Source organism: Oryzias latipes, chromosome 5, assembly GCF_002234675.1.
Source record: "Oryzias latipes chromosome 5, ASM223467v1".
Taxonomy (NCBI): domain Eukaryota; kingdom Metazoa; phylum Chordata; class Actinopteri; order Beloniformes; family Adrianichthyidae; genus Oryzias; species Oryzias latipes.
In genome coordinates, this window is record NC_019863.2 from 5,993,208 (window position 1) to 6,019,448 (window position 26,241).

Consider the following 26,241-nt stretch of genomic DNA (forward strand, 5'->3'; position numbering starts at 1 on the left):
GGTCTTTTAGCATACACTAGCGATGAGAAAATGATACTGAGGATTTGGCGCTTGTATTACTCTTCCTCACGCGGAGGGATTCAAAGTATTGTATTGGAGCTGTTCTAAAACACAGATGTCATGTCTGTAGAACAAAAGGAGGTCAAGTTGTTTGTCAGAGTTATATACAAAGTCAACAAAGGACTTGGGTTTTTGGGGCTCATTTTTCCCTCATCCATGCTTTAATTTTTTTTGCAATAACTTTCTCAATACAAAAAGAGGAAAACTCAAGATTCCCTAACATTTCATTATTTTTTCTTTCTAAAAAAAACTCACAGCAGACAGGTCATACCTCTCCAAGAGTCAGGAAAAGCTTCACCTTCAGAGGAGGTAATCAGAGCCACCCAAAAAACCAAAGGTCTCCCTCTGGAGAAGGTTCAAAAAGGCTCTGATACCAGCGAGATGGCGAAAGTACAAGATTGACACTCCTGCAGTTGTCCCGGATCAAAGCTCTCCAGAGATTTCAGAGGCAGCTGAAGATCTGCTTCAGAGTCCATCTGTGGATGATCAAGACAGAGACTCAGCGCTCGCCTCTCAGCCTACTGAGTCTAAAGAGTTAGATTGGTTAGAAGAGGAAACATCAGATGATGAAGAGGAAGAAACATCAGATGAAGAGGAAGAATCCTCAGATGATAAAGATGAAACATCAGATGATGAAGATAAAACATCAGCTGATGAAGATGCTGATCAATCTGAATATACAAGCGGGCGGAAGATTTCCTTGTGGAGAAGATTTAAAAAGGCACTCACGCCAGCAAGTAAATACCAGTTTAAAAGACGATTAAAGAACTAAGACTTTAACTAAACCAAACTCGGGTTTTCTCCTGGTGCTCAGGTTCACCCTTAAAAAAATCCTTTGAGGACAAAACAGATATTAGATTTATCCGAGAGTGGGAAGATAGAAAAAAGTAATGAAAGGGTGTGGAATGAATGAATGAATGAATGAATGAATGAATGAATGAATGAATGAATGAATGAATGAATGAATGAATGAATGAATGAATGAACATAGTTTTCTTTTGTGGGACTTTCTCCTGGTGTTCGCCCTTAAAAAAAAAAAAAAACTTTTTTTTTTTTTTTACACCATTTAACCTTTAAAAAATGAGTGAATAAGAGAACGAATGAGTAATGCAACCACAAGGGGGCACAACCTAGTGCTCTCTTGTGCCGGTCCCAAGTCCGGATAAATGCAGAGGGTTGTGTGAGAGCAAAAACAATGTGAACATGTGAATCAGAAACACAGATGACTACATGTATTTCTCACAAACTTCTCTGCGCCATCAAGATTCTGTTACGTAGCCCGCACTGCCGTCACCGGGGCCCTGCTCTGGAGCTGAGCACCTGGTGGGCGGGACTCTTCCCACTCCCTGGTTGGGTTCCAGCCCAATGACATAGGAACACTCCCTTGTGGGCCGACCACGTGCAGGAGAGCTCAAAAGCGGCTGTTGCATGTGGTTTGGGTGGCAGTTGAAGGTGGGCCCCCTGGTGGCCCAAACCGCGGCCATGGAACGTTGCTTTTGGAACTTGAAAGTCAACCTCTCTGGGAGGGATGGACCCTGAGCTCATGCTCAAGAGGTTGAAAGTTTCCGGCTAGATATAGTCGGATCCACTCCACGCACAGTCTGTGCTCTGAAACGCAGTCCCCAAGTGTTGGAGTCCACCCAGGTGGACGAGAGTCATGTCACTTTGCCTTCAGGCAAGGCATAGGTCTCAGGCTATGGTGTTGGTCTGCAGGCCTAGAAAGCAGTTACGGGTACCCAGCCTTGGTCCAAACCCCCGGTCATGGAACCTTACTTTTGGGAAAAGTCATCTCATATAGTCGGATCCACTCCACGCACAGTCTGGGCTCTGAAACTCAATCCCTCGAGACAGGTTGGACTCTCTACCATTCTGGAGTTGCTCCTGGTGAAAGCAGGCGGGCTGGAGGGGTCTTACTCGTGAGCCCCCAGCGCAGCCCCCAAGTCTTGGAGTTCACCCTGGTTGGCGGGAGGATCACGTCCCTTCACCTACAGGCGGGAGACAGGTCTTGAGCTGTGGTTTGTTTCCAAATGGACATCATGTTCAAACACACGATTGTCCATAAACATTTGGTACAACAACACCCTCTGCAGGAGATTGATGAGCGACTTTGTTATGACGACATTCAGCCGTGTGTCTTGGACAGTCAAGTATTGAGGACGGGAAAAGCTGTCCACTGCTGACTGGGTGGTGAGTTGGATTTGCTGGTGGGTAAGGAAGCTGGAAAGACCCAGCAAACTGTCTGGTTTGCTGGAATCATTTGGCTAAGCCCTCCATCTGGGAGGTCTTCAACTCCCACATCTGGGAAAACTTCAAGCAGGTCCCAAGGAAGGCAGGGGATTTTGAATCCAAGTGGACCACGTTCTTCCCCCTTATTGTCTTTGCTGCTGTTCGGGGCTGTGTCTGCAAAGTTTCTTGATCCTGTTGTGGTGAGAACCCCCAATGCCAGTGGTGGATACCAGAAGTAAGGGATACAAAAGAAGCAGTTCTAGCATGCCTGGCTGGCTCCTAGGACTACTGAGGCGGCTGACAGGTACTGGCGGTCTAAGTGAGCTGCAGCTCAGGCTGTTTTGCTAGCAAAGGCTCAGTCCTGGGAGGAGTTTGGTGAGGCCAAGGAGAAGTCTATTGCCGGAACTCAGAGTGCTTATGGCAAATCATCCAGGTCCAGGCAAACTACGCCTTTTTTTCACTGCCAATGGAGATATTGTGGGGCAGTGAAAGGACTACTTTAAGGATCTCTTAAATCCAGGTGACACACCTCTTCCTGAGGAGGCAGAGGTTGAGGACTTTCCATCACCTAATTTGAAGTCACCAAGATAGTTGAAAAGCTCCTCGGTGGCAAGGGGATGGAGCCCGCCCCGAGTACCTAACGTCTGAGGATGTTGATGGAGTGTCTTGCTTGACATGTCTCTGCAGCACCCATGGCAGGTCAGTACTATTGGACTGGGAGACTGGATTTTTCTCCTTGTTGGGTGGAACCAACGCTCTATAGACACTTCATTAATCCCTGTGGGGAAATTCAGTAATGAAGCAGCTGGACCTGCAGTGACTCCTCAGAAAGCGGAGCTGAAGCTTCGTCATAGTCTGCACTAAACCATCTGTGTGGAGTCACAGAAACAAAGAAGGACAATTTCTTGCATAACTAAAAAAATGTAAACTGAGACACCCCCAATCTTCCTTTAATTCCAAATTTTCAACATAAAAAGAAACAAAAACACCATCTAAGCCACATCACACTTTCTCTCTCTTCTGCCCATAGGAGCAGCTTTTATCATCATTTAGTGCTGTTTCAGTCAAAGGATAAAAACTTTTTCAGTGTTTTGGTACATCTAGTTAAAGAAATGATTTAAAACAAAATCTGCACAAACAAGGTCCTTTATTTTCTCTTCATGATTGGTGACACTGTAAATCCTGCTCAGTACAGCTGGAAGACACTTGTGACCATAGTGGCTTTAACCTGAATACCCAACCCTGTTTTTATCGTGGCTATAATGTACCTGCTGTCTCTCAACCATTTAGAGAAACATTTCTTCATTCACATTCACAGCACATCTTTGTCTTTGGGGAATATAGACCACAATTCATTGCGTTTTTTGGGGGGGAAAGTTATTTATTTTAGTTTTTAATAAACTATTTAGGTTTTCATCATCAGAAGACAACAGATTTATAACTAGTCTTCATAAAATGCTCCTATTTAAAAGGCTTTTACGTGGTGAAATCGCCAACGTCATATTTTCTATTACAAAAAGTAGTGAACATGGTGACCAAATCCTGCAACTACCCCTGGCTGCAGCCTGCAGAATGGGGCATCGTAGTGGAATGCTTTGATTGCAGAGGAATGTGCCAGGGCTTACTCAAATCCTGGGCACTAGATAGTTTTTTTTAGTAGTTAGGATTGTTTTTTTTTTTTTAATTGTGTCAAGTATTTAACAAACAATCATATCAATATGTGATAAAGGTAGACAAAAACAAATATGAAAACAAGTATGACTTAAAAAAAGGGGTATTATTACAAAAGTTTAATAGTAGTTAGGGATTCGGGAGGGAATTCAACCCTAACCAGTGTGAAGCTGCAGTACCGCCACCTACTGGTATGGAGTGTGGGTCATAATGATTTATCAATCTAATTGCTTGTCATGCAGATATATCAACATTTATTTGAATCTTCACCCCTAACTGTTCGTAATCATTTTCATCTTCCTTAAGAATGAAGTGACAAACTTATAAGTGCTGGTATTACTTAAAGTGTCTTTGATGTCCCAATGTATTTTTTTACCTTTAAGGTGTTCCTTAAAAATCAGTCTCTGAGAAGAATGTCCTGCATTTCATCAACACATCGGCTCTATTGCTTTGTCCTCGTGAAAAGAGGAAGTCAAGCCATCACAGCCTTTAAAAACTCCAGTCAGGCAATTGAGCAGGTGCCATCTCCATAGCCAACAATGGGTTAACTCTTAATTGACTATGGACTATTTTAATGTTACTTTGCTTTGTTGCTATTAAGTGCTATTTATTTGTAAATCTAATTTTTTATACTTCTTTTTATGTTCTTCGTTTTTCCACTGATGGACTGAGTTTTGTGTTTAATCTCGTCTGCAATCATTGTTAAATGTAACAGGATTGGAGTAACAGGGAGGAGGCACATGGATAGGGGTGGAATTCAGATTTGTCCTCAACATAACGATTCCTGGCAAAAATTCACATTTATAAAGTTGACCTTGAGCCAGTCTTCTGATTTTAAAAAAGCCGGATCCAACAAAATGATAAAATAGGGGGTTTTTTTTTAAACAAGAAACCATCCGTCTGTTTGGATTTTTAAAAACGGAACCGTCTGGATTCCACAGCAGGAAGCTGAAGATATAAACGTTTTTTTTTTTAAAGATATGCTAGGAATGACGGAACAAACTTTAGCACCTCACCTGTTGACTGCAGTGTCAGCGTGATGACATCTCTAGTCTTTGACTCTTGTCTGGAACCGTTTAGTCACTAAGCTCCCACAGATCTAAGCTGCAGTTCTCATTCATTTAGATCCACTAGAACAAAGCAGTGGTAGTTTCTAAATGTCTATTTCAGGCTACATGATGAAGATCAGGAGCAGGAGATCAACGGCTCACATTTGATTCATCCAGAACTTTATTGAATGCATTAACTTATTTCCAGCTGTTGCATCTCCTGGTCACGTCTAAGCGCAACGACAGACCAGGAAAAACAGTCCATCAGCTGTTCAGATGAAGCTTTATTTAAACAGTGAAAGAGGAGCGATCAGGTTTTCAAAGTTTGTTTTTTTATAAACAGAGCAGCCGTTCTAGAAACAAAAATAGAAATATAGTTTGTTTCTGCAAGAAACAGAAAAGTGGAGGTGCACTCAAACCCGACATAAAGGGAGGGAAAATGTTGGCATTTCCTTCTTCTGTTTCCAGATGAGCCGCTGACAGATGGGGAGGCCCGTTATTATCACAGAATCTTCAGCAGCTCTTCTGTTCAGCAGGTGAAGAAAACGATGCTTTTAGAAATGTAAGAGCAAAAACTAAGAAGACAAAAGTGGAGAGCTTGGATTTTACTGGTTACATGATGAGCAGGAAATCATACACAGCAACAGAAAAAAAAACTTGAGTGGAGTAAACAGGAAGTGAGGTGAGGAAGAGGAGGTGCCTTCTTCATCCTACAGGCCTGTGTCATTATATGTTGGCTTGACCACCTTCAATATGCTCTGTGCATTCTCCTCCGCCAGGGGGCGCCACTTGACCTCTCCTGTGAGCAGCAGGTCTTCCCCATCCAGAGAGTCGATAAACTGCATCTGCACAGAAATGAAGCTCCCATTATCCAGATACCTGAGAGGAGGCAGATCTGTGGATCCACTAGACTTTCCCAGCTGGCATAGTTGAAAAAACATAACTGCACCTCGTGGTTAGAAATTGACCGAAATGGCTTTTTCAGGGAGGACACCGGTATTAGAATCCAATAGAAATAATTACAGACCAATAACAAGACTATAAAAACAAACAAAAATTCATGCATAAAAGCTACAATAAATATACATATAAATAAGCTAAAAACTATAATCCCAATAAAAACACAAGAACAAACAAAAAAAGTGAAGGGCTAAAAAATGCGTCAATTTTTTAAGTCCATTTTTATGCGAGGAAAGACATTTTATCGATCGTGAGTGATTTATGAAAGCAGGAAAAGGGACAAACATCCAAGGGGGTGAATACTTTTGCAAGGTACTGCATTTAGATTTGAGAGAAAAAAAATTGGGGTTTAAGTGACGATCTCTCCTTACAAAGAGCACAATGGGTCAATGGGTCATAAGGGAAGCGTCCATTACTGTGCGCTGTTACTGTGACCCCGCCCACCAACATAAATACTGCCACTTTTCAATGTCAGCCTTTATGAACAGGCGATTTAGATTGATGCGCACCGTAGGAAGCAAAACAGAATTTGCTGACGACAAATAAAAACATTGTAATAAAAAAACTGTTGCCGGTGAGATGAAAGGCGCAGTGATATAAGCGCATGTCTGTGGTTGGAACGTGAGCACGTGCATAGGAAAAGCACGAAACTGATCCGCGAGCTGCATACAATCATGACCGCACTGCTGCTCTTTGATAATTCTGGTCATTTATTCCTGCCTGTATATATGTTTTGTGTGTATGTTTGTGTGTGTGTGTCTGTGTGTGTGGAGGGGGGGACATGGGTGGGGAGTGTGCGTGAATTGAGGGGAGTGGTGGGTTGGTTTTAGTTTTTTTTTTTGTATTTTGTTTGGACTAAGTTTTTGCCTCCGCAACAGTCCGGGCCGCAGCTCGCTTAGACTGCTGGTACCAGACGCCTGCCTCTGGAGTCCCATTAGCCAGCAAAGCCTGATAGGACTCTTTCTTCAGATGTGGGAGTTAATAATAATAATAATGTATTGGATTTATCTGCACTTTTCAACACGCTCAAAGCGCTTACAGTGTGTCCATTATTCATTCACTCTTCATTCATACTTGGTGACGGTAAAGTACTGTAGCCACAGCTGCCCTGGGGCAGACCGACAGACAGCCAATACGTGCCTACGGCCCCTCTGACCATCACTGGGATCATTCATGCACATTCACAGTAGCGTTAAGGGTCTTGCCCAAGGGCCCTCACTGGGGGATGTTAGCCCACACCACTACCATTGCTTGCTCTTTCCCACCGACAATTGATACCCGGATTCCTGCGTGCCAATCCTTCACCTTACCAACTGAGCTACTCAGCTGCTAAAAGCCATTACATTTTTACATTTTACACTTTCCGGCCACCTTCTCCGCCAGTGAATCCAACTTAACACCAGGTAGGGATCGATGGACAGCTCTGCCCTTCTCTTTACCCGCATGTCCAAGACACAAGGCCAAAGGTCACCTGAAACAACTACAAAGTCAATCATTGACCTTCTGCCTAGGGTGTCCTGATGAAAGTCTGACTATGACGGCCACAGAAATCCAATAACAAAACACTGCTCGGGTTCAGATCAGGGAGGCCATTCTTACCAATCACATCCCTACGGGTTCCACTTTCCTTGCCAACGTGGGCATTCAAGTCCCCCAGGAGGACAGTAGAGTCCCCCGTTGGGGCATTTTCCAGTACGCCTTCGAGAGACACCAAGAAGGTCGTGTACTCCAAAATGATGTTCGGAGTACCCATTAGCCGAAACCACAGTCAGAAACCTGTCCCCCACCCAAAGGCGGAGGGACATGACCCTCACGTCCATCGGGGGGGAACTCCAACACTTGGCGGCTGAAATGGGGGCTCACCAGTAAGCCCACACCAGCCCGCCACCTCTCACCATGAGCAACTCCAGAGTGGTAGAGAGTCCAACCCCTCTCTAAGGACTGAGTTTCAGAGCCCAGGCTATGTGCGGAGGTGAGTCAGACTATATCTAGACGGCATCTCTCAACCTCTCGCACAAGCTCAGGCTCCATGCCTCCCAGAGAGGTGACATTCCATGTCCCAACAGCCAAGTTCCATGACCGGGATTTGGGCCGCCGAGGCACCCGCCTTCGACTGCCACCCAAACCTCATTGCACCGGTCCCTTTTAAAGTCTCCTACGGGTATGGACTGAGCCCGACCGGGGCCGGTTGGGAGAGCACCGGTCAATATCCCTGACTTCTTTTGAGGAAGCAGAGAATGAGGACTTTGGGGTGAGGCTGTCTATTACCCAAGTTGAAGTAACTGAGGTAGTCAATAAGCTCCCTAGTGGCAAGGCTCCGGGAGTGAACGAAGTCCGCCCTGAGTACCTCAAGTCTCTGGATGCTGTGGGAGTGTCTTGGCTGATACGTCTCTGCAGCATCGCGTGGCAGTCGGGAACTGTAACACTGGACTGGCAGACAGGGGTGTTGGTTCCCCTTTTTAAGAAGGGTATCCTGTGGAGGGTGATTTGGGAGTATAAGGTCCGGGGAGCCTTAATGAGGGCTCCGCAGTCTCTGTATGACCGGAGCAAGAGCTTGGTTTGCTTAGCCAGCAATAAGTCAGACCTATTCCCGGTGCATGTTGGACTACGGCAGGGCAGCCCTTTTTCACCTGTTCTGTTCATAGTTTTTGTGGACAGAATTTCTAGGCGCAGCCAGGGGGAGGAGGGGGTCTGGTTTGGGGACCACAGGATTTCCTCCCTGCTCTTTGCAGAAGATGTTGTCCTGTTGGCTTCATTGAGCCAGGACCTCTAGCATGCATTGGGGCGGTTTGCGGCAGAGTGTGAAGCGGCAGGGATGAGGGTCAGCACCGCTAAATCTGAGGTCATGGTTCTCGACCGGAGAAAGGGGGTTTGCCATCTCTGTGGATGGAGTCTCCCTGCCCAAGGTAGACCTCGGATAAGAACAGCTTTTCCTTCACATCGAAAGGAGCCAGTTGAGGTGGCTTGGGCATGTAGTCCGGATGCCTAATGGGCACCTTCCTTGGAAGGTGTTTCGGGCATGTCCAACTGGGCGGAGGCCCCTGGGGGAGAGACTACATCTCTAGGCTGGAGGAACTGGGAAGACTGGGCATCTTTGCTTAGACTGCTGCCCCTGCGACCTGGTCCCGGATAAGCATGGAGGGAGGGAGGGAGGGAGGGAGGGATGGATGGAATGGAATGTTTTTTTTCTTCATTGTAAAGTGCTTTGAGCTGCAAATATCAGATTAAATCCAGACTTTCTTTCCGTTCAGTAAGAAATGGGAACAAGTTTTAAAGTGAATACTACAGCTGATCCAAACTTTATTTATTGGGGGTGGAAAAAATGAAGAATGATGCAGTTCTATTGTGAAAAATGTATATTACTATGTTAGCAAACTAACAAAAAAGTAAAAACATTTAATTTTACATGTAATGAAAGCACCATCACAGAATGAACTTACATTAAGTTACTCAGGCCCTGTCTCATAATGTAACAAAACATGAATAAACCAAAATACACTTGTTTTTTTTTCATATTAGTGGTTTTGAAATTCTTAGAAATATTGAAGCTTTCTGACCTGCTGTTTGTGAATAAATCCAATTTTTGATAAATGTTGGAAATGTTTTTAAATTTTCTTTGTTAAAAGTCACAGCCTTGGTTGCTTGTAGCGTGACATGCAGAGGATTGAAATGGTGGTTCGCAAAACCATTCGGATCACGCGGGCTGGGCACAGACGGGCACGGCTGCACCTGAGCCAAAATAACCAGTTTAATTTCGCCCTGTCGGATTAAAAAAGACAGATTGCCACGTAACAAATATCAGCCGATCATCGCCCCTGAACGATAATCTGTCAACCCCTGGATGTTATGTCACAGCACAAACTACAGCCAGCAAGAAACAGTGGCTGAGTTAATCAAGACTGAAAAGCTGAACTTCATAAATGTTCTCATTTTTAAAAATGTAGAATGTGGGAATCTGAACGGTTTCTACCTGAGGATCAGTCGGCCAATGAGAGCAGCTCACCTGTTTGCGCACATATTCCACTAAAAGTTCCAGCTGTCGGGGGTCTTCACACTGTCGATTGAACAGGTTTCTCCACAGAGCTGCAGCCAGCACACAGTCATCAGACAGGATTCCCTGATCAGACAAACACCGTCAGAACAGACCAGAACCGGGCAGAACCAGGCACACCGCATGGCTTCAAGCTAGCATCAAACTTTAGCACAGAAGTATGGAGTGTGTTTGTTCATGCATGAAGCACCTCATCATATCCAAATATGGCTGCATAGAAGGTTTCCGTCATGGCTTTCATGGCCTCCTTCCTGTGAACAGCATCTATCTGCAAGACCAACAGAGACACAACCACAGCGTTAAACCTGCAACTCTGGCAGAAACACGGGAGTCAGGATCAGCTGCTTTGGCTTAGCAGCAGATTTTCAGAGGACGAGAGTTTACTGCCATTAGTGCACGTTAAAAACGTGTTTAAAAAAAAGTACATTGGAATATTTCTTTAGCTCCTCATGAGCCAGAACGATGAATTTACGGAAAAAACACAACTTGAAAAAATACAACAAAGAGAAAAAGAAAGAAAATAAAAGAAAAAATATGACTTAAAAATAAGGAAAGAACCAGGACAGCCTGGTTAGCCGCTCGGCTACGCATATCATTGTGCAGCTCGAGTTTGTTCCTCATAATAAATGTATGTATGTATGTTCTTAACTCAAAAGTGGAACTCATTCTAGCAAAAGTCAACAGCATCACGGTCTGGAAGAAAAATCCAGAAAAGTATTGTCCCGTGCTGTTGTCCTCAGGTGTGGGTGTGACCGCCGCTGTACGGTGTTGAGTTTAACTTCAGCTGTTCTGATTAACTGTTCTGATTGACTTTCAGAAGCAATACAACTGTTTTAATCCCAAATGAGTTTACGCTCAACACCTTCATGTTGACGGAGGAAGTGACTATGCTGTTCTGCACACATCCAACATGCAGAGTCTCAGTGTGGTTGGTTGGATAAATGGATGGAGGGACTTCCTGTATGTTTCTGCTGTAACAGTCTAAGCCTTAGCTGATCACTGCTATCTCCATTGAGAAGGATGGTTGTGAGTGTTAGCCTGGGGGCGGTGCTGGCAGTGCAGACTCTCCCTGGAAGGGCCTAAACCCCACTTTATGACATCACAATGTCAAAACCCACTTGTTTTGGGGGGGGACTGGTGCTCAGATCCGGTTTTTAGAGGAACACTCAGAAATCCATGAATAGATCAAAATACCACGTTAAGATTGTTTGTTTTAAGGAATGAACATTATAATACAGTGGTCTCCAACCTTTTTTAGGTCACAGACCGGTTTAATGCCAGACATGATTTTCATGGACCGGTCCGCATGGGGACGACGTTTATTTTTAAGCTTCTATTCGTTCATTCATCTTCTAATCCGTTTGTTCCCTTTCAGGGTCATGGGGCTGCCGGAGCCAAACATTACAGGTATTTTTTTATAGAACACCATTATAACACTGAGAACTCAACCCAGTCTCTGATCATGTATCAAGGTAAAACAATTTGTCATATATTGTTTTTACAAAAATCCTGATTCACTGTGTTCAGAGGAACATTTTCTGTGCTAAAGTTTTTTAACCGATGCCTGCCTAATAAAACCGTAATATCCCTTTTAGATGTTTCCTCAGATCAGAAACATCTTCAGCAAATCTGCACCTTTATTTGATTGAATCTTCATGTTCTGTAAAATGTTCTCTGGTTTAAACTTAAACTTTGTGATGAAGATTTTCCCTTTAACGTCAAAGTGGAGGCTAACAACTAGACGCTAACTTCAGCTGCGTCCGACATTTAATGATGGATAAATGAAGCAAAATAAAACAAAACAACCATCGTAAAACTGGTATTTTCTTAATGTAATATTTAAGAATCCACCACGTCTCAAGAGCCAGTCGACACATATCAGGCATAGCAGCTTCTGGTATGTGGAAACAACAGTCTCAATAAATCTGTATTTGGAGAAAAACTCCTAGTTTTGTCTTTAAATGGAAGCTTTATGTTTCTTTGAATTCAAAGGCTATTCTTCAGTTTCCTCACTGACTCTTTTCTCCCTGAAAAATGTTCCAAATATGTTTTATTGTTTGGTTTTTAGCTTTCTAGCGCTGAGCTATCAACTTAGCGGCCCGAGCAACTGCTTAAAGAATAATGTCGTTTAAAAAAAAAATAAAACGGAAATAATTGAGGTTAGCATCTGTATTTTTTTCTGTTTTAGACCCTGTCACAAGTTGGGTTGGGGGCCACTGTTAAAATACACTTAAATCGAAAAATTGATTTGTTGATTTTGCACAATATAGGCCCTTTAATCACAAAAGTGTCAAAATGATTACATGTCGAGATCGTTGTAGCTTGCTGCTTATCAACCAGTCATGGTTGAAGCTGGTATAACTAGAATGGCATCCACTTTGGGGAAACACGAGAAAGAGTTAACATCAGTAGTCTTCGTGATTCGTCTGCTCCCTGATATCTATCAGTTTGCTGCACATTTTCAGGATGTGATCAGAGAGAAAACCACAGTGAGTTTCAGGTGGAAAATAAGAAATGTTTTTGTGTTAAAGCCTTCACTTTGATTTGGAGGATGGTCTTAAAGCTGCAGTAGGCAAACACGTCAAACACCAAAGCTTTCCCGGACAAATGGATGTGAGCAGGCACTAACCTGTACTACACGACTGATGGAGGAGGAAGAGGACAGAGGGATGGCAACTGCAGACAGCCATGCTCTCCATGGATAAAACATGCTGCTGTAAAACTCTAGGAAGGCCCCAAAGCTTGCTGGGATGTGACAGTCCATTAAAACAGAATGAGCCGTTTCATCAAATCAATGCAGAAAACACGTTTGGGAGAATGACTGAGTTTGGAAGCTAATTGGTTTGTATTTTCAAAGTCACAGAGCTGCAGGGAAAAACAAAGCAGCTGTCAAACATCACAGCAATTCGACACTAAGAACTGTTGATTATTCTGTTCTGATCTGTTACCATAGTAACAGAACAGGTCAGTCTGACCTCCTGAGACATTCTTTACTGTGAACTTTCTGAAGACACGGCTATGATCATTACTGCTGATCAATATCTGTATCTATCAATAAGACTGAAGAGAGAACAAAAGCCTGTTCATAGCTGCAGAGCTGAAACCAATGGGGCGTTTTTTGAAAACATGTTCTTGTGTTAGTTGCTGGTTGAGTTTTTCCAGATGGCCCACAGAAAATGAACCCACAGAACCCAAACGCTAGAAAATAAAGTAGCTCATGACTGAGGAGAAGAGCCGTGTAATCTTTGTTCCAGGAGGTGAGCACTCTAATAAAGACACTCCTGCAGACGCCGTGTGATGAGCCGTGTTCCTACTGAGGTGAAGTCACGTCCTCTTGATGCCAGTGTTCCCTGGGTCAAAGCTCCGAGCATGGGAGGCGGGTCACCCATGTCTGCACAGCATGTGCTGCAGAAACAAACACAGTCCTACATTCCTCACAGACTCACCCCCATGATTTTGCTCCTCTGCTCCACGTCCTCCCACATCGAGTGGACGATGTAACGACACATGTACTTTCCTTCTCTGCCTTCCTGACGCATCCGGACCAGACACATCCTGACAGACGACACAGAGAGACCTCAGCTCAGGACACGCATGATCATTTTTGTAGTTTCCATTAAAACAACAGAACTCTCAAAGGTACAGTAAATAACTCTGCAGTTCAATTTGAAGTCAGACTCAGACTGAGTGTTGTGAAAATAAATCTGGTTGCTCCTAAAGAGGCAGTTTCCCTCAGTTTACTGCCTTCTGTGACTTGGAGCTTGTTTCCAGAGTGTGGAGACTTTTGTGTCCAAAGACTTAAACATCATCCAGTCAAGGCTTTATGACCATAAGTCTTGATGAAAAACACTGAGGATTTTTTGGAAAGTTTGCACCAGTAGATGGCAGAGTCCTATCATTTGTGAGCACGAACCATGACTGAAAACAGCTTTTCTGAATCCTCTTCCTTCTGTTGGTGGAAGAGAAGAAGTGGTTTTCTGTGATCGAATGATTGGTCTGAATCAGGGATCCTGGCCAAGCATGAAGATAATGTGGCTGCTGGAAGAGGAACTGTCTAACACTTAACGCTGGAGAAATGTGCAGATATATTCATTCATAGCGAAGAATGTGTGATTGGGTATGATTGAATTTACAATGACTACATCTAAGAAAATTAACTTCAGCAATGCAGTGGGAGCCTCTTCACTCAGAACTTCAAAGGCTCCAGAGGTGACACCTCCACAAGTCACAGAGAGACCAGCAGTTGACCTGTAACAGGACTCTGATTGCCAGTGAAGGATGACTGGTGACACATTTGATTTGAGTTTTCAAACTGATTCATATTTGTAAGTTAACCAGATTACAACCATTCTTGTAAAGGAACCTGGTTAGATTAATGCAGTGCTTCTCAAATAGTGGGGCGCGCCCCCAGGGGGGGGCACGAAGCGATGCCAGGGGGGGCGCGCGGTGGTGGCGGTTTTAGGCACAGGTTTGTCCGGTGCGCAAATTTAACGTGGGGGCAGCGGTGACAGCGGCTCAGTGCTTGGAAAATAATCTGGTCCACTATTCGGTTCCTATTGTCTGTTCTGTCTGTCCGCGGCTGCGCGAGTGAGAACGAAAGGGGAGGGGTGGTGTGGGCCCTGTCTGCCAGGGGAATCGGGGCACGCGGACCACTGCTACCGCTGCCTGTTGCCCAAGATCACCGCTGCCCTTAGATTCCTAAGCTCATGCTAACAATGTCATTCTTTATGAACTATTGTAGACATTTTGATGACGTGTCTTTATTTTCCATCCATGTTTTCTTTGTCTGCCTGTGGTTTAGTTGGTTTCAGACAGACAGAAAGACAGCAGGTAATGCAGGAAAACAGCTGCACTTTTATGAGATCAGAAATAAACAATCCGTCATTTAGAAAAAAAAAAATCAGCACGTTTTTACCTATTTCTTCAGACTAAAAACGTTAAATATATTGGTGCTGCTGTGTTAATGTTTCAGATCAATTTAGATTTAATATTATTTATTGATTGAATTATTTTTTTCAGCATCAAATGGTTCAGTTGGTCAAAATGTTTCTAGTTTAAATAAGGAATGACAGATTTTTTTTTATTTCAGGTACTTTCAGCTTCTTTTCTGTTTTAGACTAGAACAGGGTTTCTGTGGCTAAATAAAGTTAATATTTGTTGAAAGTGGATTTATTTTGCTTTTTTCTTTTGTTAGTGTTAAAAGATACAATTTTAGGTATACAAATTTTATAGATACTGACCTGATGTATTGTCACCGCGCGAGTGTGTCTGTGTGTGTGTGTGTGTGTGTGTGTGTGGGGGGGGGTTATGGGGGGGGGGGGGGTCAGGGGGGGCGCGAAACATTTTCTTTTCCTAGGGGGGGCCTGGCAAAAAATAATTGAGAAGCACTGGATTAATGGCATGTAAACCAGAAACCCAACTTTTTACGATCAGGGTAAGGATTCTGGAAATCTGGTTTTCTGAGGTAGACAATTAAAAACAAAGGTTTTTCTGTCTGGTTTTCCCAGAAACCAGATTAGCTGTACAGTAGTCCCTCGCTGTAAAACGGCCCACCTTGCGCAAACTTTTTTTTTTTTTAAAACGTGCATTGTGTTCTGCGCCCTGATTGGCTATAGTCTATTGTCAATCAAAGTTTGACTAATTTACATAAATCTTTGATTAGATCTTTGTTTTCTTAATATATACGGGACTCATTTTTCTAAGAAGGTTTAAACACGAGAGAAAAAAGTGAAAATGTGCACATCTGAGAAAGGTGTAGAAAGTGTTTAATAAGGAGTTTTACAGCCTTAAAACATCTGGAACAATAGTCAAAAAAAGCAGACTACATCACAGATCTCGCGTGTTACAGGTTGTTTTTACAACATAACTCCTGAGATAAATGAGGGACCACTTTAGTTCATGTACCGCCATTGTTTTTAGTCCACTAGGGGTTTCCTGTGAGCTGATCAGTTCTGGTGATGCAGCACAAGTTGGGAGAAACAGTCCTCTGACTGCTGGTCGCCTTGGACTGGCCTTGCAGACTGAGCAGACTAACTGTGACAGTGAAGCATGCCTCCTCTTCATCTGCTCCATCTCCAAGAACATAAGCTGTGCTGCCATCGAGTGTTTGTGCTGGTTATTACACAGCCCCGGAAACAACAGCATCCAAGTAGAAATCTACAGTACGTTGCTGCCAAGATGGCCCATTGTGTCAGAACCATTTACTCAGCATAACTGAAACCAGATTAACGGCAGAAACACAAAAATGCAGATCGGGAATGACTGAGCAGACCCACAGGAAAAAAGAGAAAGCGTTCACTCACCATACGTGTAGTTGAGCAATGAGGAACCAGGAGTTGAGTGTGTCAGGAAGGGAGCATTCTGCAACACATGATACAAGGCATAAGTACAAACACATCCATACTGGACGGACAATCGCTGACTCTGAGCTAAAGACCAATGGGGGTCAGCCGTTTTTGTATAGGAGTCTTCTTCAGTGTTTTGGAAGAAAAAATGTAGCAGCACGTTTTCAAAGTGGAGCTGGGATTGGAGGTTACAGAGGTGAAGAAGGTAGAGAAAGAGGCAAATAGGTGTGTGGAAGAGGGTTAGAACGGATGGAGGAAGGTTTCAGGTGTGACATGTGACTAAATAGTCATCATGAATGAGAGGAAAGGCGTAGAAGACTGTGGTAAGAGCAGCTGTGTTGTTGGTTAGAGAGTTTGATGCAGTGACAGGAAGCAGAGCTGGAGGCAGCAAAAATGAAGATGCTCATTGGGATAGAACCTCAGCCGATTGGTTTATGAATGTGGTGAAGGAGGACATAAGTGAGAAGGATGCTGAGGAGAGGGTTACAATGAGGAGGTGTGATTCTCTATGGTGAACCCTAAAGGGAGGCACTATGAGACAAAGACATGGGAAAAATAGGATTTCGTCTTGAACACTACAAAAAAAGCTGGGATTTAAAACAACTCATTCCTCATAATATTTTTAAATCCAAACTGAGAATGGAGGAGAAAGTCACTTTTAGCTGTCCCTGTTTTACATAAGCTCTCATTTTTATTTATTTTATATTTTAAATGTTTACATTTTTATTGTAAATGTTATTTATTGTCTCCCCCTAGCCAGGACTCCCTTGAAAAAGCGATTATTAATCTCAGTGGGAAAAAAATAAAAAAAAATAATGAACACAGAAAAAAAGTGTTTAAATTCTGTAAACCTTAAAAGAATTGTTTTGGATGTCGTTTTCTTTTTGTTGACTTACTTTCAAAGAACTCGTCATAGTTGATCCTCTCCACACAGCACGTGTACATGCGCAGGGCGGCAATCTTGATTTTCTGTGATGGAATTCATGGAGAGACATCCTCACTGACACAGAACAAACGTTTCCAGGTATAAGCAGCTTTTCTGGGACCTAAAGTATGTCATCTTCAATACACTGTTCTATGGGGTCACACATGTTTTCTAAGGTCATATTCCAGCACCTCTCAAACTGTTTTAAAAGACCTTCTCAAGCTTTTCTGGTTACTCTCACATGTGTGGCTCATTTATCTGAACACAAATACCAAGTTTGAATCAGCCTGAAGGATGTGATATCCTTCAGGCTGCAACCTAAACTCTGCTTTTATGCCCTATTCATCAGTCGCAAACTTATTAAATAAAATGATTAAACTTATAAAAGTGACACTGTTGCTTCTTTCTACAGATTTTTGAGTGAACTTTTCCTGTTGGATGCAGCGCGTCTCTCCCTCATTACAGGGTCACGCTGCAGTTGTTGCTGCTTGCAGCGCGTTAGAAGTGAAAAGATGTGGCCCTGAGCTGCTTCAGCTCGGTGCCCAGAGTGCTCTGACGGGCAATTTCAAGTAGAAACTTTACACCATGATCCACAGGGTCATTTTTATTTGGGGCAATAAGGATAACATAACTTCTGGCAAAAGCCTGAAGGTGTCAGAAGGAGGATGCCGCCTCACACTGGAGCCACTGTGGAGCTTCTGAATCTGAGCTCAGATGTGATCCGATGTGAAGTGACAGTTGTTCTGTGCACCACTCACCCATTTGTTATACTTCAGGGGGGCTGTGAAACCCATGGCTTCAATGAACTTGGTGAAGGCCCCAACCTCCTCCTCCGAGTGCTGCTGTGTCTCCTTCACATTGCACAGCTGGACGAAGGAGACCATGACACACAAGACATTACTAAAAACAAACCTGTCTTTTTTTGCCAAACCATTAGAAAATCAATTCTGCTGCTTGATCCAGTTTCAACCAAACATCAGCTCATAGTTAATGACCCTGGTGGGGGTCCGATGCGCGGCACCATGATGTTACCGCGGTTGACGGGCATCTGCAGGCTGTGATAAGAAGCTCAATCAAGTGTTTCAGCAAGTGGACACACACATGTTTTTAGTCTGAAGTTTGTAATCTGTGCTCATAAAGACTTTGACCAACAGCTGCACTCTGACCCCCCCATATGACCTCATTTCCTTTTGACACATTTCTTCCAAAGTGCTCTCTGCAGCCCGGACAGCGATGAGCTGAGCAGGCCAAAGGAGGGCGGAGCAGCAGCAGGCATGGTCATGAAAACATGTTTGTGGAGTAGGTAGAAGAGTGAGGACCACATGCAGCCTCTCCACCTGGTGACAGAACTAAATGTCATTTTCTAAAAGTGATCAGGATCTCCAGTGTCTTCATTTGAACTTCATTCATAGCTCCACAAACTCAGTGCCATCTCCCCAGCACTTCTTTGAACCAATCCCATAGAAAATTACGCAATCATGTGAAGATACGGCCACAAAAAGAGAGTTTTGTTTATAATATGATCCAATGGACATTATTCATCTGAATGAAAGCTTCATCTGAACCTTTTTAAATATACTTTGAAGTCAACTATATTACGTTTGCTACCAAATACCATCAAACCAGTTGAATAAACTGAAAAGTTCCTGTTCTGAAATACATGCATTATTGTACAAATTTAACCAAAAATAAAGTAAAAATTGACACTTACTGACCAAAAAAGTCAGGAGATTTTTTTTTAGTCTGGTAAAAGATGGGGGGGGGGGGGGGGGGGGGGGTGTCTAAAGGCTTAACAGAGCAGGGAGAAACTCAATCAAGTACTGTAATTGTGCAGCTTTGGCCAGAGATCTAAGAATCTGTCCTGCAATAGACCTGCTCTGATAGCCTCCATCCAAACAAGGAACATCTTTGAGAATCTTCAAGTCCAGAAAAGGCTGTCGATGAGGTTTCGTTAGCCCAAAGTCACCTGTGTGGCAGTGTGCAGAGGCCGGCATGACGCCCACTGGGGAGGGTTGGCTGTGGTCAACTGACAGGCTGCCATGGCTCCACAACAGGCCTCTTTTTCCAAGACCTGCAGAAAAAAAGAGAATTAAGTTCAAAACGATGCGAGGAAAGGATGCTGAAGAATTCAAACATTAGAAGATGGGGGGTTTCTGGTTCCAGAGCTTTCTTCCTCATCAATCAGCTCCAAATATAAAATTCCTAATAAAGTTTACACACACAAGAGGAAAGAAAAGGCGCATTCTGATCAATTATCTTTAGATGCATTCTTGCAAAAACACACATGTAAAACTAAAAGGCCCGCCATCGCAACGCAGCCAATTATAAAATCCGCTTTTGCATGAACAATGATATATCTTCTGCTAATATACTACAAAACCCACAATGCAATGCCAGGGTGGGAAAAAAAATGCCAGGGTTACTGATGAACTCCTTTCTTCGGTCCGGAGGATCTCTGCAGCTGAAAGCCGGAAGTCTAACATCAATAGATAGACAGAACTTTAATGGATCCTACAACTGGGAAATTGATTTGTTATCGTGGCTCCAAAAAAACAGCAGATAAAAAAAACACTAGACAATAAGGGGTGTAATCTTTGAAGTATCTCAGCAGAGTATGGAAGCATTTCTGTTGGATAATTAAAAATAAAAGTCAATAGAATAAATCTTTTTTTATTTCCAAATGTAGCTGCATTTTTGACTCAAAATTAAAAGAAAACAATCCACCAAAATGCTTTTTTCTTTTTCTTCTTCAACATCGGTCATTCTGTCACTTAATTAAAATGATAAAGAAAATGGTATTTGACATTCCATTTTAAAAAAGTTCTCTGGTAAATGTGTAGCAAAATTCAATTAGAAATGTCTATTTTGACAATAGATTAACAATTAACAATTAATAAAAACCTTTTCATTTTCACAATGTAACTGCATCAAATGACTCAAAAATAAAATAAAAAAAAATCCTCCAAAATGCTTTTTCATTTTCTACTTCAACATCGCTTATTCTGGGACATAAATGAAGCGATAATGCAAAGAGGGGATTGCATTTTCGTTTTCACATCTACCACGTGCAAAAAGTGTCGCATAATTCAATTCTTGTCAGCATGTCGGGGGGGGGGGGGGGGGGGGGGGGGTACGTCAGTGTCACTAGGTGTGGCCAGCTGCTAAGGGCCACCGACGTGTCTCTGAGCAGTCCAGCCGGACTCGTAGCTTTGTGTTTGCAGGCAGGGGAGGATGCTCTGCGTGAGTGAGCTACAGGACTCAGGAGAACCATGTCTCCCAGGAGAACTGTCTCCGAGCAGATGAGCGGCTTTGGGATGGTGTGTGGCGACTTTTAAAGGCAGAAGTGTCGCTCCGGGCAGTCCTGAGAAACCGTGTAAACAATCATGTGAATTTGTGTTTCCAGTGGTGTCCACACAAAATGAAGGCTGATGCCATTCCCACATATTTACATCCAAGATGTTCATTGCGGCATTGTCCGCACGGAGTTTAAGTTCCTCCACGGCTAAATATTGTTAGCACGTATTAGCCCAATGCTAACCCTTCTTTTGGGTCCGTTCTGCCAAAGAATAAAGCACTGAGCGGATGATTAAAAGAATTATAAGCCAACAGGCCCTTTATAATAATCCTAACACTAATAAAAGCTAGTAATGCACGATAATGACTTTTTACAACCGATACCCGACATTGTCCTGCCTCTTGTACCAGAGACCGATACTCAACTGATATTTTTTTTAATATAAAAATTTTTTTAGTAAGTACAAAGTAACAGCGAATGGCTCTTATGTATTCAACAAATTTGCAGAACTAGTTTTACCTGCAAATACATTGAACAACAGATTGTAAAAACACTATTAGCCTTTTCAGTCTGTCATACATCTGTGAACAGAGAAAGTGCATTTCAATGGTCAGAACAAATACAAAGACTTTAACTTAAATACCAATGTAACAATTCCTTTTTTTTTAATACAAGTAATACCAGATATAATAACGTGCGAAACAAATAATTTAATCTTAGAGTGCAAAGATTAATGCTTTGTTTGAAACTGAAGTGCAAAATAATAACTATAAAGTTTTTTTATGTGCAAAATAAATGGTTGTTCATAGAAATAAACTTTTCAAGCATTTTCCAGACCAGAAAGAATGACAAATGACATAAACCACCACAATTACATTTCGGTTTTTGTTTTTAACTGTGGTTGGATTAATGGGAGATTTTCCCTGACAACAAGTAGCATCGCTGCTTTCTGACCAGTTAGCTGTTGAGTTTTTCATCCAGCACATTTGCAGCAGAAGAAAAAAACCTGACTATCAATACTAGTGTACATGTCACGTACATGCAACAGAAGCTTGCAGGATGGGCGGGTGAGCACCTTGCTGGCACAAATAAATACAGAGTGCTGAGTGAGGAAGTGACAACAGTTTAAGCTTTTAGTTATCGGTCCATTTCATCTGTGAATTGTTGTCTTATCGAATTTATCGGCATGACGTCCTTACGTCAATTATCGGCCGATAATTATCTGTATCTGATTATCGTGCAACCCTAATAAAAGCACATTTATAAGACCGTCTTCCGCTGTTTCCCACTAGTTTTGCAGTTTGAGGACAGCTGCAGCCTCCCTTAACTGTTTTAGCCCAGATTTCGCTATGCTAAACTTTTGTCGTTTGCCAGTAGTGCCAACAACGTAGAAGAAGAGTCTTTTTGAGCGTGGCTCAAAAAAGGACTTTCAGATTAAAAGAGCAACTCAAAATGACAATTTCAGAATGGTGAGAAAACAAATCAGCAGCTGAAAAATATGATTGTGCTTTGGGTTATATCTTTTGGTTGCAAATTGTGGGCTTTGGTTCTCAATTTATGCATTTTGATTTGCTGTTTTGGGGTTTTGACTTGCGGTTTTAAGGTTTGGATGAGCAATAAATTAGGCGCTGAAATGACATCTTAGAGTGAGCACTGATGCCTTCGCCCGCCTCCCCCCTGGAAATGAATTATGCGACACTTTTCAGACGATGGATGTGAAAACAAAGTTTCAATCCTCTCTCTGCATTATCGCTTTAATTATGTCACAGAATATGCGGTGTTAAAAAAAGCAAAGGAAAAAACAGTTCGCTGGATTGAAATATTCATTTTCATTTTGAGTCGACAAAAAGTCAACAGAAGAAATTTGACCTTTTCTTAAGTAGAATTAGATATTCTTGGTCTGTGAAAAAAATGGAATCAAGAAAAACTCTAGAAAGAGCTCCAGGGTCTATTTTACAGCATCTGCTGAGCCATGTGTCATTGTTAACAGACCTCTCCAATACCATCATTATCAAATTTGTTTATTAAGCACTTTAACACAATTAAAACTGAACAAAGTGCTTTACATTAAAAAAAAGAAACATAATAAAATTAAATGTAGTAAGTGAATGAAAACATAAAGGCAAGATAAATGAAAATGTGAAGGAAAGAACATAAAGGAAAACACTGAGGGTGAAACACAACAAAACTTGAGTGTAAAATAACAGAGCAAAATGTCAAGACTAATAGCTTGGCCATGAAAATGAGTCCTCAATCGACTTTTATAAATGAATAGTGAAGACACTTGTCTCATATTTGGTGGAAAAGTGTTCAAAAGCTTTGGAGCACAGATAGAAATGGCTCATTCCCCCCTACACTTCCTTTTAGACCTCGGTACCTCAAGGAGAAGCTGATCAGCTGATGACTTGGAGTGTCGGGAGAGAGAAGCTTATCAAGGTAAGGAGCGAGACCACTCCCAGATTTAGGGTGTATTCAGACTGGGAAAACCATTTGGTCCAGACCCAGTCTGCTTAATTTGGTCCGGATGGAGTCCTGAACCTTGTGTTTGGTCTGTTATCAGACTGCCGTTAATCAGCCTTTCCTTATTCGAACCAAAGCTTGTAAAGAAAACAACATGACTAAAGATGTTTTCATGCATTGATCAGGAATTATGAGGGTGGGGCAAAGTAACAAGAGGCAGTAATTATGGAAGTTTCATTCAAATCTTATATTTCGCTCACAAGTTTTAAACGTCTGTATCACCGCCAGGCTTTTTTTGGTGGAGGTGGAGGCATGCTGCAGGTCGGTAAATGGCAAGAAGACAGCTAAGGAGGTACGCTGATAAACGTTTATAAGATATAGATTGTTGCGATAAAGGAGTGGCAAAAATGTGTATCAAGTTGAAAATTCAGTCTGAATTCCCATTCTAAGTGCAGACATATTAGTATGACTTGAAATCGTACTGACTTTTGTTATTTTCATGGCTAGAACACAAACATGCAGAGGTGTGGATGGAACTGCATCAGTTCTGACATCAACAGGCCCCTGATGATGATGATGACCAAAGGGGACTGTCACTCCTTGTACAGTTACGGGTGTGTAGTTCTCCAACCAACACAACTCACATGATAAAGGATAACCAACCCATTACCAAATAATTCTCTCGAGGAAGAAAACGGCTTTACGTTCACCCAGAACAGAGTAACAACAAATCCAAAAGCAACAGAACAGTTTTCTGCCTTGATTAACAGGTAACTTAAGGGACGCTCTGGTTGAGCTGATCGGGTAAGTCAGTGAGGTCGGAACATGCTAACCTACTGCTGTGCTGACAGCCCAGAGTTACAGCTTCGAATTTCGAAAACTAGAACTCGGCGGAGTTTATAGCATGCTGTGATATCCGGGACGTGCAGTTCCCACGCACTAATGTCCTCACTCGTGACATTAGCTGGTCTCCCGCTGGCAAAAACTAACGGTTAGCAAAGTTACCTTTCCGCGAGCCGCTCTGCTGGCTGACGCGTGAACGACGTTCCGGATGGCAGCCTGCAGTGGCCGCCTGTACATGTCTCCAATCTATCTCGGTGCTTTAGCCGAGGAAGAGCGGGCGGCCACTGTACTGCGGCTCCACGCTAAGAAATCTTAGCGTTTGGTAACACCTGGCCGCAGACTCTTCAGCAATGTCAACGCACTCTGTCCGGCAGGAATATTGATCCGGCCGGGAAGAGGTTGGCAAGACATTGGTTCCGCTTCAGTTCGAATAGTCAATGTTTAAAAAAGAAAAAGATAAACAAGTTTTATATATATATATATATATATATATATATATATATATATATATATATATATATATATATATATATATATATATATATATATATATATATATATATATATATATATATATATATATATATAATAATGGCATAATATATATATAATTATATATAATTATATAATTATAATATATATATAATTATTATATATATATAATAATTATATATATATATATATATATATATATATATATATATATATATATATATATATATATATATATACTGTATACATAAATATATATATTAGGCCTGCACAATATACCGCAAATTTATCGTTATCGCAATATCAAGCTGTGCAATATGCATATCCATAAGACAGCAAATTTGCAATAAATGGTTACCTTAGATGTGGCCAAACAATCTTATGGCAGCTTGAAGTGTTTAATGGATTGAAAGAATCCCTTTCTGCATTTGACCAATCAGATGGACCCCTTCACGTTGTTAACTAATCGGATGGCGCCCTATTATGTTGCATGTTCGCCTCCTATGTCAACAAGGGTCATAGTAGTATAATTTTTAAGCTGTTGTAATGGAATGGGAATAATATTTTTGGTTGTTTTGCTAATTGTTTATATACCGCAAATTATATCGTTATCGCAATATTAATTACTAATATCGCATATCGCGAGTTTTCTTCATATCGTGCAGCCCTAATATATATATATACTGTATACATAAATATATATATAAATATATATGTGTGTGTAGGTGTGTGTGTGTATAATTGTACCCAATGTAATATGCATCTTTGTCTTTTCTTTCTCTCTATATTTTAGTGGTGGTCACGTGCACGTTGGGTCTGCTGGCAGCAGGGGATTGTGGGATGCAGGTCCCCTGGTCAAAATAGGGCTGAGCATGGGTGTTTCATATCACCGTTTTGTTGTTCCACCCATAGTTAATTCTTCCTGTTATGTTTGTTTCTTTTTGTTGCAGCATAAGCGCGGGAAGGGGAGAGGGTGATGACCGATGTACGATGTTCAATGTTGTGTGTGTTCAAAATAAAGGAGCTTACTGCTGGAAAAGAGATTACGCATTTCTTTTTGCCTCCTCCTCTTTGAGACTGTTCGATGTTGTGTGGTGTATGGGACATGGACAGCTCTCCAGCGCGGTTTGTTGATTGACAGCTCAGTTGACTGACAGCTCGGCTCTTGTTACGAGTGATGTACCAGCTGGGTCGTTACAATATGTATATATACCGGTATATTGTTTTTAGAGAGAGAGAAAGATGTGCTTTTTACATTGGGTAAAATAACCTGAATGCCAAAAGTTCAAGGATCTCCTGAAATGTTTAAAATTGAAAAATTGAATTGAAATGTTTAAAATTAAAACTGCTAGCACCTGAACTGTGGTGGCATGGTTGAACTGCATGATTTGGAGCCCCCTTTGCTCACTCATGTATGTAGTCCTTTACAGGGGGGTATTCCAGGAAGCATGTTTAAACTAGCCTGACTTTAAGCCTGAACTCTGGCTGAAATCCGCCTGAACTTGCTTACTCTGGGTATGTCGGTTCCAAAAGACCGGATATGAGTTGGCGTAATTACGCTCGACTTGGTAACCCTGGGTTAACGCACGGTACATAAAGACATTCTCAATAGATCGCCGATTTCTGGAGTCACCATGGAAACGCGTGGTGAAAAAAAAAGAAAGCGCTGTACTTAAGTGAGACGGAGTCTGAGATTTTAATGACGGCGGAAAAAAATTACAAGTCCATCAAAAAAGTAACATGGCTGAAAAATAATTTAAATAATTTAGTTAAATTAATTCAAACTCAATAATTGTTTATACAACTCAAATGTACGTATTTATCTCACTAAATGTCACATTACTCCATTAATCTTTTTTCCATCT

General features: G+C 42.1%; 1 protein-coding gene across 1 annotated transcript; it reads right to left on the minus strand.

Moving 5' to 3' along the window:
- Positions 1–5,596: 5,596 nt before the first annotated feature.
- LOC101162280 (ubiquinol-cytochrome-c reductase complex assembly factor 1) lies at positions 5,597–24,273 on the minus strand. The gene is made up of 9 exons (XM_023954801.1): positions 24,047–24,273; positions 19,253–19,357; positions 18,045–18,152; positions 17,258–17,330; positions 16,320–16,377; positions 13,464–13,572; positions 10,208–10,285; positions 9,970–10,083; positions 5,597–5,851 (listed from the first exon to the last, which is right to left on the minus strand). The coding sequence occupies exons 1-9, from the start codon at positions 24,119–24,121 to the stop codon at positions 5,717–5,719; spliced, it is 855 nt and encodes a 284-aa protein (XP_023810569.1). The 5' UTR covers positions 24,122–24,273; the 3' UTR covers positions 5,597–5,716.
- Between the last annotated feature and the right edge of the window lie 1,968 nt (positions 24,274–26,241).

Bases quoted from the DNA above. Each gene is read 5' to 3' on its own strand.
- LOC101162280 (XM_023954801.1), bottom strand. From the start codon at position 24,121: ATGTACAGGCGGCCACTGCAGGCTGCCATCCGGAACGTCGTTCACGCG. The intron at 17,331-18,044 runs GTGAGTGGTGCA...ATTCCATCACAG, and splicing joins CCCTGAAGTATAACAAATGG to AAAATCAAGATTGCCGCCCT. The intron at 10,084-10,207 runs GTGCTTCATGCA...TTGTCTGATCAG, and splicing joins CCATATTTGGATATGATGAG to GGAATCCTGTCTGATGACTG.